Source organism: Dermacentor albipictus, chromosome 1, assembly GCF_038994185.2.
Source record: "Dermacentor albipictus isolate Rhodes 1998 colony chromosome 1, USDA_Dalb.pri_finalv2, whole genome shotgun sequence".
NCBI lineage: Eukaryota > Metazoa > Arthropoda > Arachnida > Ixodida > Ixodidae > Dermacentor > Dermacentor albipictus.
The window spans coordinates 243,458,369-243,477,411 of record NC_091821.1 but is presented as its reverse complement, the minus strand read 5'-3'; the positions used below and the strand labels follow the sequence as shown (position 1 = coordinate 243,477,411).

The 19,043-nt window shown below is 40.2% G+C and overlaps 1 protein-coding gene across 1 annotated transcript in view; it reads right to left on the bottom strand.

Annotated features, from left to right (window-relative positions):
- Nucleotides 1-19,043, bottom strand: part of LOC135907952 (titin-like) — a 284,982-nt gene that overhangs the window by 71,794 nt on the left and 194,145 nt on the right. Inside the window, 1 exon segment of the mRNA XM_070522096.1 lies at nucleotides 2,174-17,596. Within this exon segment, the coding sequence (XP_070378197.1) occupies nucleotides 2,174-17,596 (15,423 nt within the window).

The window sequence follows — 19,043 nt, the reverse complement described above, 5'->3', positions numbered from 1 at the left end:
CTTGCTAAAGATGCAGAACTTGGATATCTCGTGGTGTGTTCTATACAAGAATGCTTGCATTTAAGGTAGCACTGTTCATTATATTTGCAGCAAGAACAAATTTGTTTTAGTAGAAAAATTTGAGCACGCATCTTTTAGTGACTTAATAGATAGGCTACTGGCTTATGCCGTTTATTTGCATACTTCAGTATTTTTGTTAAGCCTAAGGATGTTGCCTCTAGCCACTGTCCTCATAAAAGCAGGATAATAAGTGAAACTGAGATGTTGCTTTGAAAATGCAAATAAAATACAAATATAACAGGCCTTTTCTGAGACTTCTAATAAGAGCCTTTTGTTTCTTGGTTTGTATAACATCCTATGCATGCAGCTTATCGTAATGAACATATGAATTCTGTGAAATGTTAGTTTTCTAGATATGGCATGGTTGAAGCCAACATATACCGGCATTTGTGCAGCAGAAGATAGAAATTAATTTGTTATGCATGAGTTTTTTAGAGCTGTTCAGTGTTTTTTGTATTAGTATGCAAAGCCCTTATTGAATGTGTTGAACTAGTGTAATGTTTTTTTAAAGGAAGTAATTCTGTGAAGTAATAAAACTGCTGATGTAGTTTTCATAATAAGGTATCTGTTCTTAGATCTCAGCATTGGTAGTTATGCCTGAAATTGATTGCATTGGTGTGTGCCAAAGTTAATTTGTTTTATGATAGTGCTCTTAACATTGTGGTGATGTATGTACCTAGTGCATCAACAGGAAAGTGAACACCGGACTACAGTTTAAAGCTGGTAATATTCCTTGTCTCTCTGCTGAAATGAAAATGCTTTATGAGAGAAATTCTTCATCGTAAGAATTCTAAATTGAACAGCAGTGAGTGAAGTTCTGAATTATGTTTTTGCAAAAATTGCTTTTTGACCACAGACTAAGCTTTCCCTTTCATATTGTGACAATAAGTACACCACATGCAAAAGTAGATAAACAAAGCATTGGTTCTAAGGAGAAAATGCTGAATTTCTTTTGTGTGCTAGACATGTAGCCTGGATTAAAAAAAAAGCAGGGTAGCTTGGTTGTGCAATCACCACAGTATGGCTTTCACTTTTTTATGAACTTGTGGTTTGTATTTTTTATTTACAGGTATAAATATAATAGATGTACAAATGCAATAAAATTATGTTCGTATTTGCAGCAGTTGCGTTTGCTTTATGACTTAGTGTGAGTACTTTTAGGGAATTCTGAAAGCAGTAAATGATCCACTATGAAAGTGTAATCTCTTGCACCAAATGTGAGGCTTGATTGCTCTTCTGCAGTTATGTTTTCTCAGTGGTTAGAAAACATTTATTAGAGAAATACATGGCTGCAGGCGTGATCCAAAATTCACATTACAAATGACAGCAGCTGTGAATGTAATGCTGCTTGTCCATGGACCTCCTTTAAGCTGGATGGCTTAAGAATGCGTATACATAAACTAGGACTCGCCTGCATGTGATAAGCTTCTAACTTCATGCAATACCCAAGTTATCACATAGCCTCTTGGCTATTGCACTTGGCATTTACAATGAAAAATGAACTTTTAATGAAAGTGCTATATACATTTAAAATAATGAACATATCCAGCGAGGCACTACCCGTAGCAAAAGCTCCTAGACCTATGTGCTAGTGCTCAGACATGACATAAAGCCATGCGGCACCAGTACACACGCTGGCACTGAAACCCCCTGTTTTAGACGTTAAGACCTATAAAAGTAATCATGTCTCTGTATTTTTGCAATCCAGTGATGGAAAGTGCCAACACAGCTTCATGAGCTCAAGGACATTGACTGGAGAACTTTTACAAGACAGTACATGCAAAGATAACAAAAGATAAGTAATGTACTGCAATTTATTTTCTGCGTAACTTGCATCTTTCGTGATGTGCTTCAGTGCCTTAACTTTGCTGAAATCTTTAGTTTAGATAGGAACTTCTCATATAATAAATATATTGCTGAAATCTTTAGTTTAGATAGAAACTTGTCATATAATAAATATATTAAGATATTTTTTATCGTGACATTTCCTCGTTTCAATGCCATCCATTCTGGAAAGTGAGTGTGACCAATGTGCCAAGTCAGAATGTTAAGAATAACCCTGTTTACCTAATCTGAATCTTCTTTAAATTCAGCCTTTTACCTATGAACTTACCTGGGGCCTTTCTTCTCCTCTTTGGAGTAACCTCTGGTTGCTCTGAAATGGATGGCTGTACAGGAGCCAGTGCTTCTTTCACTTCTTCAAAGACCACTTGCAGTTCTTGCTCCTGCTCCATTGTGTCACTAAATAATTTCATTTCTAAAGTAATAAGCTCCTCGCTTTCTTTCACTGAGACTTCGAACTCTTCTGCACTTGGGACCTCACTAGGCACTAAGGTTGTTGCAATAGCCTGTTCTAACAAGGACTCGTCTTCATGTACTTCAGTGAGCTTTGCACTTTCAACAGTGTCAAGGAAGCTGGCCACCCTCTCTGTAATTAAAAGCTCATCTTTTGGTCGAGAGATAACCTCTGGTGCCTCTTTAGTGGCTTCCTCTGTTGATCGAAGTTCCATAGATGAGGTTAATGCTTCTTGAAGCACTGGCAGCTCACTGGAGCCAATTGCAGACTCAAAAATCTCTGCTTCATCAACAGTGACTGCTTCCAGTTCTATGTCAGTATGCTCATAAATTTCTGCATCCCTTTCTTCAAACTCAACACTTTCACCAGCTGAAAAGAACTCTTCTTCCTCAGGTATGATATCAGGTCTATGCTTTGGCCTTCTTTTAACTTTTGGCTGCTCAGACTTAGGCCGAATGATCTTTGGTTTGTCAGTAGTATCTATTTCTTCGGGCATCTTTTCTTGAGAAACTTCAGGTTCTTTGGGTGCTTCAGTGGCTTCCTCTTCTTTCTTCAAAGGTTCTGTTTTAACTTCTTCGACAGTTGGCTGAGGTAAGCTCTCTAATGTAACTTCAATATCAATTGTTTCTTCTCTGTGTGTTTCATAAACAAGTTCTACAGGCTCCTCGCTAACTTTTTCTTCGGGAACTGGTTTTATGAATTTAAAGTCTACGCTTGTGGGTGATGTAGCGTCATCTTCTGCATCTAAAACCTTTATAGAAAGCTTGCGTTTTTGCTTTGGCTTCTTTTGGGGCTTAGGAATACTTTCATCCACTGTTCTCTCAAATTCCTCCACCTCTTCAACTTTTGCGGGGATTTTTGTAGTTTCTACAAGCTCTACTTTAGGAGCCTCCTCAACTTCCTTTGAGTCAACAGCATCCAAGACCTCTTCTGGATGTATTTCTTTTGGTGTTAATTCTACTTCAGCAGCTTCAGGCTTCTCCTTCTTCTTAGTAACCTTCTTCTTCTTCTTTTCTTTAGGCTTTTCCTCGAGCAACTCATCTGGTTTCTCCTCAGGGGCCTCTTCAGGCTTCTCTTCTGGTTTCTCAATGCTCTTAAGTTCAATAGGTTTTTTTATCACTTCTGTAACATCAGGCTGGGGTATTCCTTCAGATGTGACAGTTATATCAACTACTTCCTCAGGCTTGCGAAGCTCCTCAATCTTGATGCCAAAGTCTGCAATTTCTTCTACTTTCTCTTCAATTTCTTTGATTTCAGTCACATCCTCAATTTCCTTGGGGGCTTCTTTTGGTTTCAGTTCAACCTCTGTGAGCTCTGGCTTTTCCTTCTTCTTAATCACCTTCTTTTTCTTCTTTTCTTTCGGCTTTTCTTCAATCTGCTCTTCTGGCTTCTCCTCAGTGACTTCTTCAGGCTTTTCTTCTGGTTTCTCAATGCTCTCGAGTTCAATAGGTTTTTCTATCACTTGTGTAACGTCAGGCTGAGGTATTCCTTCCGATGTGACTGTTATATCAACTACTTCTTCAGGCTTGTGAAGCTTCTCAGTCTTGATGTCAAACACTGTAATTTCTTCCCCTTTCTCTTCAATTTCTTTGATTTCAGCCACTTCTTCAATTTCCTCGGGGGCTTCTTCTTTTGGTTTCAGTTCAACCTCTGTGACCTCTGGCTTTTCCTTCTTCTTACTAACCTTCTTTTTCTTCTTTTCTTTAGGTTTTTCTTCAATCTGCTCTTCTGGCTTCTCCTCAGGCGCTTCTTTAGGCATTTCTTCTGGTTTCTCAATGCTCTCGAGTTCAACTGGCTTTTCAATAACTTGTGTGACATCAAGTTGAGGTACTTCTTCCGCTGCAACCGGTATACCGATTACTTCAGGCTTGCGCAGCTTCTCAATCTTGATGTCAAACTCTGTGATTTCTTCCACTTTCTCCTCAATTTCTTTCATTTCAGTCACTTCCTCAATTTCCTCGGGGGCTTCTTCTTTTGGTTTAAGTTCAACCTCTGTGACCTCTGGCTTTTCCTTCTTCTTAATCACCTTCCTTTTCTTCTTTTCTTTAGGCTTTTCTTCGATCTCCTCTTCTCGCTTCTCCTCGGGGGCTTCTTCAGGCTTCTCTTCACGTTTCTCAATGCTCTCGACTTCAACTGGCCTTTCAATCATTTGTGTGACATCAAGCTGAGGTACTTCTTCTGACGTAACCTTTATATCGATTACTTCTTCAGGCTTGTGCAGCTTCTCAATTTTGATGTCAAACTCAGTGACTTCTTCAACTTTCTCTTGAATTTCTTTGACTTCAATCACTTCCTCAATATCTGTGGGGGCTTCTTCTTTTGGTTTAAGTTCAACCTCTGTGACCTCTGGCTTTTCCTTCTTCTTGATCACCTTCTTTTTCTTCTTTTCTGTAGGCTTTTCTTCGATCTCCTCTTCTGGCTTAACCTCGGGGGTTTCTTCAGGCTTCTCCTCTGGTTTCTCAATGCTCTCGAATCCAATAGGTTTTTCTATAACTTGTGTAACATCAGGCTGAGGTATTCCTTCCGATGTGACTGTTATATCAACTTCTTCAGGCATGTGAAGCTTCTCAATCTTGATGTCAAACTCGGTAATTTCTTCCACTTTCTCTTCAATTTCTTTGATTTCAGTCACTTCCTCCATTTCCTTGGGGGCTTGTTCTCTTGGTTTCAGTTCAACCTCTGTGACATCTGGCTTTTCCTTCTTCTTAGTCACCTTCTTTTTCTTCTTTTCTTTCGGCTTTTCTTCAATCTGCTCTTCGGGCTTCTGCTCAGGCACTTCTTGGGTCTTTTCTTCTGGTTTCTCAATGCTCTCGAGTTCAATAGGTTTTTCTATCACTTGTGTAACATCAGGCTGAGGAATTCCTTCCGATGTGACTGTTATATCAACTACTTCCTCAGGCTTGTGAAGCTTCTCAATTTTGATGTCAAACTCAGTAATTTCTTCCACTTTCTCTTGAATTTCCTTGACTTCAATAACTTCCTCGATTTCCTCAGGGGCTTCTTCTTTTGGTTTCAGTTCAATCTCTGTGACCTCTGGCTTTTCCTTCTTCTTAATAACCTTCTTTTTCTTCTTTTCTTTAGGCTTTTCTTCAGCCTGCTCTTCCGGCTTTTCTTCAGGGACTTCTTCAGGCATTTCTTCTGGTTTCTCAGTGCTCTCGAGTTCAACTGGCTTTTCAATAACTTGTGTGACATCAAGCTGAGGTACTTCTTCTGATGTAACCGTTATATCCATTGTTTCTTCAGGCTTGTGTAGCTTTTCAATCTTGATGTCAAACTCTGTAATTTCTTCCACTTTCTCCTCAATTTCTTTCATTTCAGTCACTTCCTCAATTTCCTCGGGGGCTTCTTCTGTTGGTTTAAGTTCAACCTCTGTGACCTCTGGCTTTTCCTTTTTCTTAACCACCTTCTTTTTCTTCTTCTCTTTAGGCTTTTCTTCAATCTGCTCTTCTGGCTTCTCCTCAGGTGCTTCTTCAGGTTTTTCTTGTGGTTTCTCAATACTTTCAAGCTCAACTGGCTTTTCAATCATTTGTGTGACATCAAGCTGAGGTACTTCTTCTGATGTAACCGTTATATCGATTACTTCTTCAGGCTTGTGCAGCTTTTCAATTTTGATGTCAAACTCAGTGACTTCTTCAACTTTCTCTTGAATTTCTTTGACTTCAATCACTTCCTGAATTTCCTCGGGGGCTTCTTCTTTTGGTTTTAGCTCAATTTCTGTGACCTCAGGCTTTTCCTTTTTCTTAACCACCTTCTTTTTCTTCTTTTCCTTAGGCTTCTCTTCAATCTCCTCAGAGGCTTCTTCAGGCATCTCATCTCGTTTCTCAATGCTCTCGACTTCAACTGGCTTTTCAATCACTTGTGTGACATCAAGCTGAGGTACTTCTTCTGACGTAACCTTTATATCGATTACTTCTTCAGGCTTGTGCAGCTTCTCAATCTTGATGTCAAACTCGGTAATTTCTTCCACTTTCTCTTCAATTTCTTTGATTTCAGTCACTGCCTCAATTTCCTTGGGGGCTTCTTCTTTTGGTTTAAGTTCAACCTCTGTGACCTCTGGCTTTTCTTTCTTCTTAATCACCTTCTTTTTCTTCTTTTCTTTAGGCTTTTCTTCGATCTCCTCTTCTGGCTTCTCCTCGGGGGCTTCTTCAACCTTCTCTTCTCGTTTCTCAATGCTCTCGACTTCAACTGGCTTTTCAATCATTTGTGTGACATCAAGCTGAGGTACTTCTTCTGATGTAACCGTTATATCGATTACTTCTTCAGGCTTGTGCAGCTTCTTAATCTTGATCTCAAACTCAGTAGTTTCTTCCACTTTCTCTTCAATTTCTTTGATTTCAGTCACTTCCTCAATTTCCTTGGGGGCTTCTTCTTTTGGTTTAAGTTCAACTTCTGTGACCTCTGGCTTTTCCTTCTTCTTAATCACCTTCTTTTTCTTCTTTTCTTTAGGCTTTTCTTCGATCTCCTCTTCTGGCTTCTCCTCGGGGGCTTCTTCAGGCTTGTCTTCTCGTTTCTCAATGCTCTCGACTTCAACTGGCTTTTCAATCATTTGTGTGACATCAAGCTGAGGTACTTCTTCTGATGTAACCGTTATATCGATTACTTCTTCAGGCTTGTGCAGCTTCTCAATTTTGATGTCAGACTCAGTGACTTCTTCAACTTTCTCTTCAATTTCTTTGACTTCAATCACTTCCTGAATTTCCTCGGGGGCTTCTTCTTTTGGTTTTAGCTCAATTTCTGTGACCTCAGGCTTTTCCTTTTTCTTAACCAACTTCTTTTTCTTCTTTTCCTTAGGCTTCTCTTCGATCTCCTCTTCTGGCTTCTCCTCAGAGGCTTCTTCAGGCTTCTCTTCTCGTTTTCCAATGCTCTCGACTTCAACTGGCTTTTCAATCATTTGTGTGACATCAAGCTGAGGTACCTCTTCTGATGTAACCGTTATATCGATTACTTCTTCAGGCTTGTGCAGCTTCTTAATCTTGATATCAAACTCAGTAATTTCTTCCACTTTCTCTTCAATTTCTTTGATTTCAGTCACTTCCTCAATTTCCTTGGGGGCTTCTTCTTTTGGTTTAAGTTCAACCTCTGTGACCTCTGGCTTTTCCTTCTTCTTAATCACCTTCTTTTTCTTCTTTTCTTTAGGCTTTTCTTCGATCTCCTCTTCTGGCTTCTCCTCGGGGGCTTCTTGAGGCTTGTCTTCTCGTTTCTCAATGCTCTCGACTTCAACTGGCTTTTCAATCATTTGTGTGACATCAAGCTGAGGTACTTCTTCTGATGTAACCGTTATATCGATTACTTCTTCAGGCTTGCGCAGCTTCTCAATCTTGATGTCAAACTCAGTAATTTCTTCCACTTTCTCTTGAATTTCCTTGACTTCAATAACTTCCTCGATTTCCTCAGGGGCTTCTTCTTTTGGTTTTAGCTCAATTTCTGTGATCTCAGGCTTTTCCTTTTTCTTAAGCACCTTCTTTTTCTTCTTTTCTTTAGGCTTTTCTTCAGCCTGCTCTTCCGGCTTTTCTTCAGGGACTTCTTCAGGCATTTCTTCTGGTTTCTCAGTGCTCTCGAGTTCAACTGGCTTTTCAATAACTTGTGTGACATCAAGCTGAGGTACTTCTTCTGATGTAACCGTTATATCGATTACTTCTTCAGGCTTGTGCAGCTTCTTAATCTTGATATCAAACTCAGTAATTTCTTCCACTTTGTCTTCAATTTCTTTGATTTCAGTCACTTCCTCAATTTCCTTGGGGGCTTCTTCTTTTGGTTTAAGTTCAACCTCTGTGACCTCTGACTTTTCCTTCTTCTTAATCACCTTCTTTTTCTTCTTTTCTTTAGGCTTTTCTTCGATCTCCTCTTCTGGCTTCTCCTCGGGGGCTTCTTCAGGCTTGTCTTCTCGTTTCTCAATGCTCTCGACTTCAACTGGCTTTTCAATCATTTGTGTGACATCAAGCTGAGGTACTCCTTCTGATGTAACCGTTATATCGATTACTTCTTCAGGCTTGCGCAGCTTCTCAATCTTGATGTCAAACTCAGTAATTTCTTCCACTTTCTCTTCAATTTCCTTGACTTCAATCACTTCCTGAATTTCATCGGGGGCTTCTTTTGGTTTTAGCTCAATTTCTGTGACCTCAGGCTTTTCCTTTTTCTTAACCACCTTCTTTTTCTTCTTCTCTTTAGGCTTTTCTTCAATCTGCTCTTCTGGCTTCTCCTCAGGTGCTTCTTCAGGTTTTTCTTGTGGTTTCTCAATACTTTCAAGCTCAACTGGCTTTTCAATCATTTGTGTGACATCAAGCTGAGGTACTTCTTCTGATGTAACCGTTATATCGATTACTTCTTCAGGCTTGTGCAGTTTCTCAATTGTGATGTCAAACTCAGTGATTTCTTCAACTTTCTCTTCAATTTCTTTGACTTCAATCACTTCCTGAATTTCCTCGGGGGCTTCTTTTGGTTTTAGCTCAATTTCTGTGACCTCAGGCTTTTCCTTTTTCTTAACCACCTTCTTTTTCTTCTTTTCCTTAGGCTTCTCTTCGATCTCCTCTTCTGGCTTCTCCTCAGATTCTTCTTCAGGTTTCTTTTCTCGTTTCTCAATGCTCTCGAGTTCAACTGGCTTTTCAATCACTTGTGTCACATCAAGCTGAGGTACTTCTTCTGATGTAACCGTTATATCGATTACTTCTTCAGGCTTGTGCAGCTTCTTAATATTGATGTCAAACTCAGTGATTTCTTCAACTTTCTCTTCAATTTCTTTGACTTCAATCACTTCCTGAATTTGCTCAGGGGCTTCTTCTTTTGGTTTTAGCTCAATTTCTGTGACCTCAGGTTTTTCCTTTTTCTTAACCACCTTCTTTTTCTTCTTTTCTTTACGCTTTTCTTCAATCTGCTCTTCTGGCTTCTCCTCGGGTGCTTCTTCAAGCTTCTCTTCTGGTTTCTCAATACTCTCAAGTTCAATTGGCTTTTTTATTGCTTGGCTAACATCAAGCTGAGGTACTTCTTCTGATGTAACAGTTATGTCGATTACTTCTTCAGGCTTGCGCAGCTTCTTAATCTGGATGTCAAACTCAGTGACTTCTTCAACTTTCTCTTCAATTTCTTTTACTTCAATCACTTCCTGAATTTCCTCAGGGGTTACTTCTTTTGGTTTCAATTCAATCTCTGTGACCTCTGGCTTCTTTTTCTTGAGTACCTTCTTTTTCTTCTTATCTTTCGGTTGCTTCTCATCTTGAACTGTTACTTCTTTCCAAGTGGTTTCCTCCTCTTCAGTTTCTTCAATTTTTGGATGGAGTGTTATTTCAGTAAGCTTTTGTTCATCTGGCTTTTCTTTCTTTTTCTTGATTTTCTGTGTTGGTTGCACCTCTTCAACTTCTTCAATTATAGGCTCTTCACTGCTTTTTTCTTGTACTTCTGATGCATTTTCATACTCTTCAGTGACATCTTCTATCTTAAGTGAGGTGCCTTCAGGTGCAGTTCTGGTAAACGTATGCAGCACTTCTGTAACTTCCTGGGTGCCAGCTGTGTCATCAAATCGGACATACTTCTTTTTTGTCTTCTTTTTCACTTCAATTCCTGCTTCTGCATGGTCTAATATTTCTTCCTCTACAACAATGCACGATGAAGTCTCTTCGTGTTGAGTGGATTCTTCAGTTATTTCTTGTATAGTTAGACCTTCACTAACTTGTTCCTTATCTTTTGGCACAGGTTCCTGGACATGTGCTTCATGCTTGATTTCATCTGAAATAAGAGGTATGTCCCTGGGGCTTATTTCTTCAGGTCTTTCTTTAATGAAAAATTCATCAGCCATTTGGCCAAAGTTAAACTCTTGCACTGTTATCGGTTCTAGAGAATCTAGAACAAAACTGGCTTTCATGTGCTTTGGTATTTCTTCATAGGCCAAATCACTCTCTTTCGTCAATGTAGACATCTCTAAAATTGAGATAGTTTCCTGGGTAGACACATTTTTCTCAGCAACAACTGGCTTTTCTGTTACTTTTGTATGCAATTCATCTTCCTTTGAAAAGGTAGCTGTTTCAACAATAGTAATGTGCTCTTCGGTTGGTATAGAAAGAGATGCAAGGGATTCATCTGGAAGCTTTTTCAAAAGCAACTCTGACTCTTTAGATAATTCAGGTGTTTCTTGAACCGTTAGTGAAATCACCGTTGGCAACGTGTAAGGAGCTTTCATTTCGCGTGGCAGTTCTTCAGATTTAAATATAGTTTCTTTTTCAAGAACTGAGGAGTCAGAAACCACCAAATGGTGCTCGGTTGGAATATCGAAAGGAGCTATTACCTCCTTGTTTGACTCCTTTACAGCAAACTCAGATTCCTTACTAAAGACTTGTTTTTCTTCGATGGTTATTGATTCTTCTAGTAACAGTGAGTACGGTGCATTAATCTCATCTGGAGCAGTGTGTGGTGCCAGTTCTTGCTCCTTATCAAACTGTTGCGAGTGAGATATGAAAACATGTCGATCTGTTGGTATAGTATATGGTGCACTGATTTCAGATGGACGTTGGTCTGTCTTCAACTCCGATTCTTTCAGAAGAAAATTTGTTGCTTCTACAGTTAGTGGTTCTTTAAGACCAATTGAGAAAGGTGCAGTTACCTCACCAGGAATTTTTTCAAGCTGTAGTGGCTCCTCTTTGTCTAGAGATGGGCGCTCTTCTACTACTGTGACATGATGCTCTGTAGGCAACATCATGAGTGCGCTAACTTCGGATGGTTGTTTCTCTGTGTCTAACTTGGACTCTTTTAACAGCGAGCTTGTCTCCTCAATGGTCAAAGATTCAGCAACAGGCAGTGAAAAAGGTGCAGTTACTTCTCCTGGTTTCTTATCAGCCTGGAAATCTTGCTCTTTGTACAGGGTTGGTTGGTCAGATATTACTACATGTTCCTCTTTAGGTATTGAGTATGGTGCAGAAATTTCCTTCGGAAAATCATTTGCTGCTAACTGAGAAACTTCTGCAACATGTCTAATTTCTTGTACTGTCAAAGACTCCTCAAGTGGTATAGTATATGGTGCAGTAACCTCACCGGGGAGTTTGCCAGGCAGGAAAACGCTTTCCTTGTCAAGTGTTGGAAGTTCAGAAACTATGATGTGCTGTTCTGTGGGGAGTGAGGTAACGGCATTAGTTTCTTTTGGAAGCTCTTTTGTTATGAGCACGGATTCTTTTGTGAAAGAGCTTGTTTCTTCTACTGTCACTGATTCCTGTGAAGGAACAGTGAATGGTGCACTGATTTCACTGGGAAGACCTGCAGGCTCAAATCCCTCTTCTTTTTGAAGAAATGGTTGCTCAGAGACGAAAACATGCTGCTCCGTGGCGATTGTAAATGGAGCAGTAAGCTCTGAAGGCAGTTTCTGCTCCTTCAGTTCTGACTCCTTCGTGAGAATGCTTGTTTGTTCAATTGTTATTGGCTCGTGTAGTGGTACTGAAAATGGTGCTGTGACTTCTCCTGGAAGTTTTCCAGGCTGGAAGTCCTCTTCTTTTTCAAACGTTGCAAACTGTGATACCAAAATGTGCTGCTCAGCAGGAACTGAGAAAGGAGCTGCAACTTCTGAAATTTGTTTTTCTTCCTTCAGTTCTGTTTCTTTCGCCAGGAGGTTTATCTCTTCTATGGTAACAGATTCTACAAGGGGTACTGAAAATGGTGCCGTTATTTCAGCTGGAATTTTTTGAGGCTGAAAGCCCTCTTCTTTTTCAAAAGCTCGCTGTTGTAATACCATGATGTGTTGTTCAGTAGGGACTGAAAACGGTATGGCAATTTTTGCAGGAAGTTTATCTTCTTCCAGTAGAGATTCCTTTGTCAAAAGATTTGTTTCTACCACAGTTAAGGATTCTTCTAATGGTACTGAAAATGGCGCTGTAATCTCACTGGGCATTTGTCCTGTGTAAAATTCGTTTTCCCTCTCAAGAGGAGGATGCTCTGATACAACAACATGCCGCTCTGTCAAAACTGAGAAAGGAGCTGTAGCTTCTGCAGGTATTTTGTCCTCCTTTAGTTCTGACTCCTTGGTCAGAAACCTCGTCTCTTCCACTGTAAGGGACTCTTCTAATGGCACAGAGAAAGGGGCAGTGACTTCTTTAGGGATTTTCCCAGCCTGATATTCTCCCTCTTTCTCAAGATATGGATGCTCTGATACAACAACATGCTCCTCAGTCGGAACTGAGAAAGGAGCTGTAGTTTCTGCCGGCAATTTGTCCTCTTTTAAATCTGACTCCTTCGTCAGAAGGTTTGTCTCTTCAACTGTAAGAGACTCTTCAAATGGCACAGAGAAAGGTGCAGTCACTCCTTTAGGAAGCTTTCCAGGCTGAAATTCTTCTTCCTTCTCAAGGGATGGCTGGTCAGTTATAAAAATGTGCTCTCCTGTGGAAATTGAAAAAGGTGCTGTAACCTTTGCGGGTAGGTTTTCTTCCTTAATATCTGCTTCTTTTGCAAAAAGGCTTGTTTCCTCCACTGTGAGTGACTCTTCAAGTAGAACTGTATACGGTGCACTAATTTCGCTAGGGAGCTTGTTCGTATGAAATTCTTCTTCTTTCTCAAGTGTAGCATCCTCTGACACTACAACATGTTGTTCTGTGGGAACTGAAAAAGGAGCTGTAAACTCTTCAGGAACTTTTTCTTCTTTTAACTCTGACTCTTTTGTAAGAATACTTGCCTGCAGAACTGTTATCGACTCTTCCAATGGAATTGAGAAAGGTGCAGTAACTTCACCAGGAAGTTTCCCAGGCTGAAACTCCTCTTCTTTTTCTAAAGTTGAGAACTGTGACACTACAACATGTTGCTCAGTAGGAACTGAAATTGGCGCTGTAACTGTTGAAGGAAGTTTTTCTTCCTTTAATTCTGATTCTTTTGTGAGGAAGCTAGTTTCTTCTACTGTTAGAGGTTCTGTAAGTGATACTGAAAATGGTGCTGTTACTTTCTTCGGAATTTTCTCAACTTCAAATTCTCTTTCTTTCTCAAGGTTTTGAGGTTGTAATACTTCTATGTGCTGCTCTGTAGAAACTGAGAAAGGCGCTGTTATTTCTGTTGGAAGTTTCTCTTGAGCCAGTTCAGTTTCCTTTGACAGCAGACTTGTTTCCACTATCATTAGTGACTCTTCACATGGAACTGAAAATTGCGCCACGACTTCCCCAGGAACCTTTCCTGGCTGGAAACCCTCTTCTTTTTCAAGTGTTGGGTACTCTGATATCATGACGTGCTGCTCTGTCGGCAGAGAAAAGGGAAGCGTGACTTGAGCAGGAAGTTTTTCTTCTGGTAATTCAGATTCTTTTGCCAGAAGGCTTGTTTCCTGTATTGCTAAAGACTCTTCTAAACGTACTGAGAACGGCGCAGTAATTTCACTGGGAAGTTTTCCAGGTTGAAATTTGTCTTCTTTTTCGAGACATGGATGCTCTGAGATGACAACATGCTGCTCAGTCAGAACAGAAAATGGAGCCGTGACTCCTGCAGGAAGTTTATCTTCCATTAACTCTGACTCCTTTGCCAGTAGGCTAGTTTCTTCCACTGATAAAGGCTCATCAAATGGTATTGAGAAAGATGCGGATATTTCTTTAGGAAGTTTTCCAGGCTGAAATTCTTCTTCTTTCTCAAGCAGTGTAGAGCGAGACACTGCAATGTGTTCCATTGTTGAAACAGAGAAAGGAGCTGTAACTTCTGCTGGAAGTTTATCTTCTTTTAACTCAGACTCTTTTGCCAGAATGTTCGTCTCTTCCACTGTTAATGACTCTTCAAATGGCAAAGAGTAGCGTACAGTAACTTCCTTAGGAATTTCCCCAGCATGAAGTTCCTCTTCTTTTTCAAGAGTTGGATGGTCAGACACCGTAACGTGCTCTGCTGTTGATACTGAAAAGGGAGCCACAATGCGTGCAGGAGCTCGTTCCTCCTTTAGTTCTGACTCTTTTGTGAGAAGACTTGTTTCTTCCACTGTTAAAGATACTTCGAATGGTATTGAGAAAGGTGCAGTAATTTCTTTAGGTTGTTTATCAGGCTGAAGTTCTACTTCTTTTTCAAGAGCTGGATGGTGACTTATCAGAATGTGCTGTTCTGTTGGAACTGAGAAAGGAGCTGTAACCACTTCAGGCACTTTTTCCTCTTTCAGTTCTGACTCTTTCGCCAGAATGTTTGTTTGCTGAACCATTATGGACTCTTGCAGAGGAACTGAATAAGGTGCAGTAACTTCGATAGGAAGTTTGCTAGGCTGAAAGTCCTCTTCTTTTTCAAGAGCTGGGAACTGTGATATTACAACATGCTGCTGAGCTGCAACTGAAAATGGAGCTGTAACTTCTGATGGAAGTTTGTCCTCCTTCAATTCTGATTCCTTTGTTAGAAGGCTAGTTTCTTCTACTGCTATAGATTCTTGAACTGGTACTGAAAATGGTGCAGTAAGTTTCCTTGGAACTTTTTCAGTCTGAAGTTCTTCCTCCTTTTCAAGGTTTTCAAGCTGTAATACAACAATATGCTCCTCAGTGGAAACAGAGAAAGGAGCTGTAACTTCTGCTGGGAGTTTTTCCTCGCTCAGTTCTGATTCCTTTGTTAAAAGACTTGTTTCTTCTATTGTGAGCGACTCTTCACATGGAACAGAGTATGGTGCAGTAACTTCAGTAGGAAGCTTTTCAGGCTGGAAATCTCCTTCCTTCTCAAAAGTGGGGCGTTCAGATATCACAATGTGCCGGTCTGTCGGCAATGAGAAGGGAGCTATAACTTCTGTAGGATGTTTTTCTTTCTTTAGCTCTGTCTCTTTTGTGAGAAGGCATGTTTGTTCTACTGCTATTGACTCCTGAAGTGGCACTGAAAATGGTGCAGAAATTTCGTGAGGAAATACTGTGGGCTGAAATTCTTCTTCTTTTTCAAAAATTGGGCGATCACACACTAAAACATGCTTTTCTGTAGAGACAGAGAAGGGAGCTGTAACTTTTGCTGGCAGCACATCCTGCTTCAGCTCAGACTCTTTTGCCAAAGTGCTTGTCTCTTCTATTATAACTGATTCTTCAAGTGGTACAGTAAATGGTGCAGTAACTTGGTTAGGAAGTTCCTCAAGCCGAAATTCTTCCTTCTCAAGAGTTGGCTGCTCTGATACCACAACATGCTGTTCTGTGGGAACTGAGAAAGGAGCAGTAACTTCTGAAGGTACTGTGTCTGGCCTCAGTTCTGATTCTTTTGTGAGGAGACTTGTTTCTTCTACTGTTAAAGACTCCTCAAGGGGCACTGAAAATGGTGCTGTGACCTCTCTAGGCAGCTTTTCTGGCTGAAATAGTTCCTCTTTATCAAGGCTTGGATGTTCAGTCACAGCAACATGCTGTTCTGTTAATATTGTAAAAGGTGCAGTGATCTCTGTGACTGGTTTTTCTGGTTTCAACTCTGACTCCTTCACCAGAAGGCTGGTCTCTTCAATTGTTAATGGCGTCTCCACTGGCACTGAGTATGGTGCTGTGACTTCATCTGGAAGGCGGTCAACATGGAATGCAGTCTCTTTATCCAGAGCTTTGGATTCGTGAATAACAACATGCTGTTGTGTTGTAAGTGTGTATGGTGCTGTAGTCTCTGAAGGAAGTTCTTTTGCCTTGAGTTCAGATTCCTTGGAAAACAGACTGACATCTTCAATTGTCAAAGGCTCTTCGAGTAACATTGAACATGGTGCTGTTACCTCAGCTGGAAGCTTTTCTTGTTCTAATAGTTTTTCTTTATCAAAGGTTCCATATGCTGAGATAACAACATGCTGCTCAGTGGGAATTGTGAATGGTGCTGTGACTGTAGCTGGGAGTTCTTTTGCTTTCAGGTCTGACTCTTTAGTGAAAAGATTTGCTTGTTCAATTGTCAAGGATTCTTCAAGTGGAACTGAAAATGGAGCGTTAATCTCTTTTGGAAACTTCCCAGACTCCAGAATTTCTTCTTTGTCAAGAGCTGGGTGTTCAGACACCTCAAGATGTTGTTCTGTTGAGATAGTGTAGGGAACAGTCATCTCGTTAGGCTGCTCTCGCAGCCCAAACAATCTTTCTTTCATGAGGGCAGGCTCAGCAAGGACTGACAAGCTTTCACTGGTGGTTATGATTGGCTCTGCAGTAGCATGCTTGGGTTCAAAGTATGATTCAATGTGTTCTTCCTTCGCTAATATCACAGGTTCAGAAATGGTTAAAGGCTCATCTGTTGTCACCTTCATTGTTGATGTAATGCCTTGTGGTACTTTTTCAACTGTTAAATCACCTTCTCTGCCCAGTGTTGGGGTTTCTGAGATTGTTATTGGTGTATCGGTTGGCATTGTGACTTCAGCTTTTAAATGTCTTGGAATTTTTTCTGGAGTGTACTCTCCCTCCATTATGAAACTTGACACTAGAGAAACGTTCACTGGCTGCTGGGCATCTATAGTGCACGGTGCTTTGGTGCCTGATGGCTTATGCTCAAGCTGGAGTTCAGTCTCTTTTATGAGCACTGGAACCTGTGTGACATATACATGTTGTTCAGTTGGAATACTGAATGGTGCAGTGGACGTAGGTGGCCTAGCTTCACCTGGGAGGTTGGTTTCTTTTATAAGAACAGGAACTTCTGAAACTAGGAGTGGCTGATCAGTTAAAAGTTCAGATTTTGCTTTTGTTGTCGGAAGGTCCCTATCCCGAGGTAGCACCTCCTCTGAAGTTAGTGCTTCCACTTCATATACAAAAAGAGGGCGGTTTGGTGCCACAGCTGATACACTGAGTTCCTGTGCTGGTGCTTGGTGCACTTCAATATGTTCTTCCTTGCTCATAGCTTCTACTTCAGTTACTTGGACAGACTCTTCAGTCAGTAATGTGAGTGAAGCATTGACTGCCTTTGGGGGTTTGAATTGGTCGGCATGAGCTTCTTTCAAAGCAGTCTCCACCGTTGATATGGCGAGGGCCTCAATGGTGGTGAATGTGCTGGTTGGTGTGACTCCTTTGTGGAGTGGCTCAGTTTTTAACTCTGATCCTGTTAACCCTGGTGTGGTTTCATGGACTTCAATTCCTAGAGATGTTGCCATGCCTATTTCAGCTTTAGCCTCAGCAACTGGAGTTGCCTTAAAGGCACCTGTTGTCATATGCACACCACTTTCCTCTACAGTAATTGGTGCCAGTGGCAGAAACCTTAGCTCAGCAGTATGCATATCTGGTAATTCAATTGGCTTGGAATCTGAAGTAGAGGCTTCTGCAACTATATCCTTAACCAGGATACTCTGCTTTTGTTCCAAGACTGGTTTTGCATGCTTCGTCAAATCTGGTGCTTCCTCCAGTTCGGCAGCCGTTTCTGAAATTATGCATGAAATAAATTTTAAGAAAGGATACGTACAGGATCTATATCTGCAGGACTCATTTTTTAACTAACCACATGCAAATGCCATACCTACCCATTTAACAATAAAATGCAGGGCACCCTACACACTTTTGGTAAAGATGAGAGGGGGGTGTTTTAAATGATACTGGCTTGTTATCATACCATTTATCATTTTCATATGATAAATGAATAAGTCATGTATAAAGAATACACTGATACTTACCTTATTAGAATATACATTTAGAATAATAAAGATTACCAGTAGAATTTTGAGTGATGCATGATGCGTGCTGAAATGCAAAAGTGCTCGTAGTTTTTTTCTTTCTCGGCTCATTCCAGTTTGGAGCTGTTCAATTTCCTTCAAGTTAAAGTGAAATTTGAATTTCAATTTTAGTAGCGTGTGGCAAATGTGTGGTCGTTCACTTGGCGACAGTTAATTCGTGCTCCTGTCAAGCTGCACTCTCACAAGTTAAAGTTTGCATATATAAGCATTCTTTGGATTCTTTCTTCAGTCAACTCTATTACTCTTCCAGTTAAATTGTATTCTTGTGGCAATAATGAAGGCTGTTTATCACTTTCATTGTTTGTAGTTTTTAGAAGTAATAAATTACATGTGCATGTAATTTATTGCTTCTCTAACATTTCAGCATCATCCTGCCAAGTAAACTCCAAGGGACATTTTCGGTGTTTGAATAAATTAATTAGATAAGGTAACATTTGTTAAACGCTACACTGTTTTCAGGTAAGTTGACTTTTTAGAAGGACAACAGTATTGAACTATTTTTTCCTGTTCAACCAGATCACTATGTGAGTTTTTCTCAATTAATCAACTGACAAGAATTATTGATAGTGTAAGTTGAAAAGGAATGAAAGAGTATTCGGAATGAGATGAATTAAAGGACACCGGCTTTTGATTAAAGGCACCAGGTCTTTTGAAGTGGTGAGTGCTTGTAGCTGGAACTGGCACTAAACTGTGTTTTCCTATTTCACTTGCTTACTCCCTCGCATTTTACATAGTGTTTATGTGGAACCATGAGGTAGAGAGAGAAATCAAGGAGGAGACTCGCCTCAGATGAAATGACAGCAGAAAAACAAAATGAGCCTCAGGTTGGTATTGTATTTGCAAATTTGTACACGTTCCCTTGCATGCTTAAAACTATTGCATCATAATGAAAGTTTGCACATAAGCTCCTAAACGTTCATGGAATGTAATTATGTATCTCTGTTTGCAATATCTATGAAACTACGTATTCCTCTGAAAAGAAGAAAGATTTCTCATCAACAAGGTTTGAAATACAAACACTCACAATCATCACCTTTTTGAAAAACGTGACTTTATAAATACATTTTCGCTGCTTTGTTGCACTCCACATTAATAAGACAAGATAAGCTACTGCATGAATCATTCCGTAAAATTAGC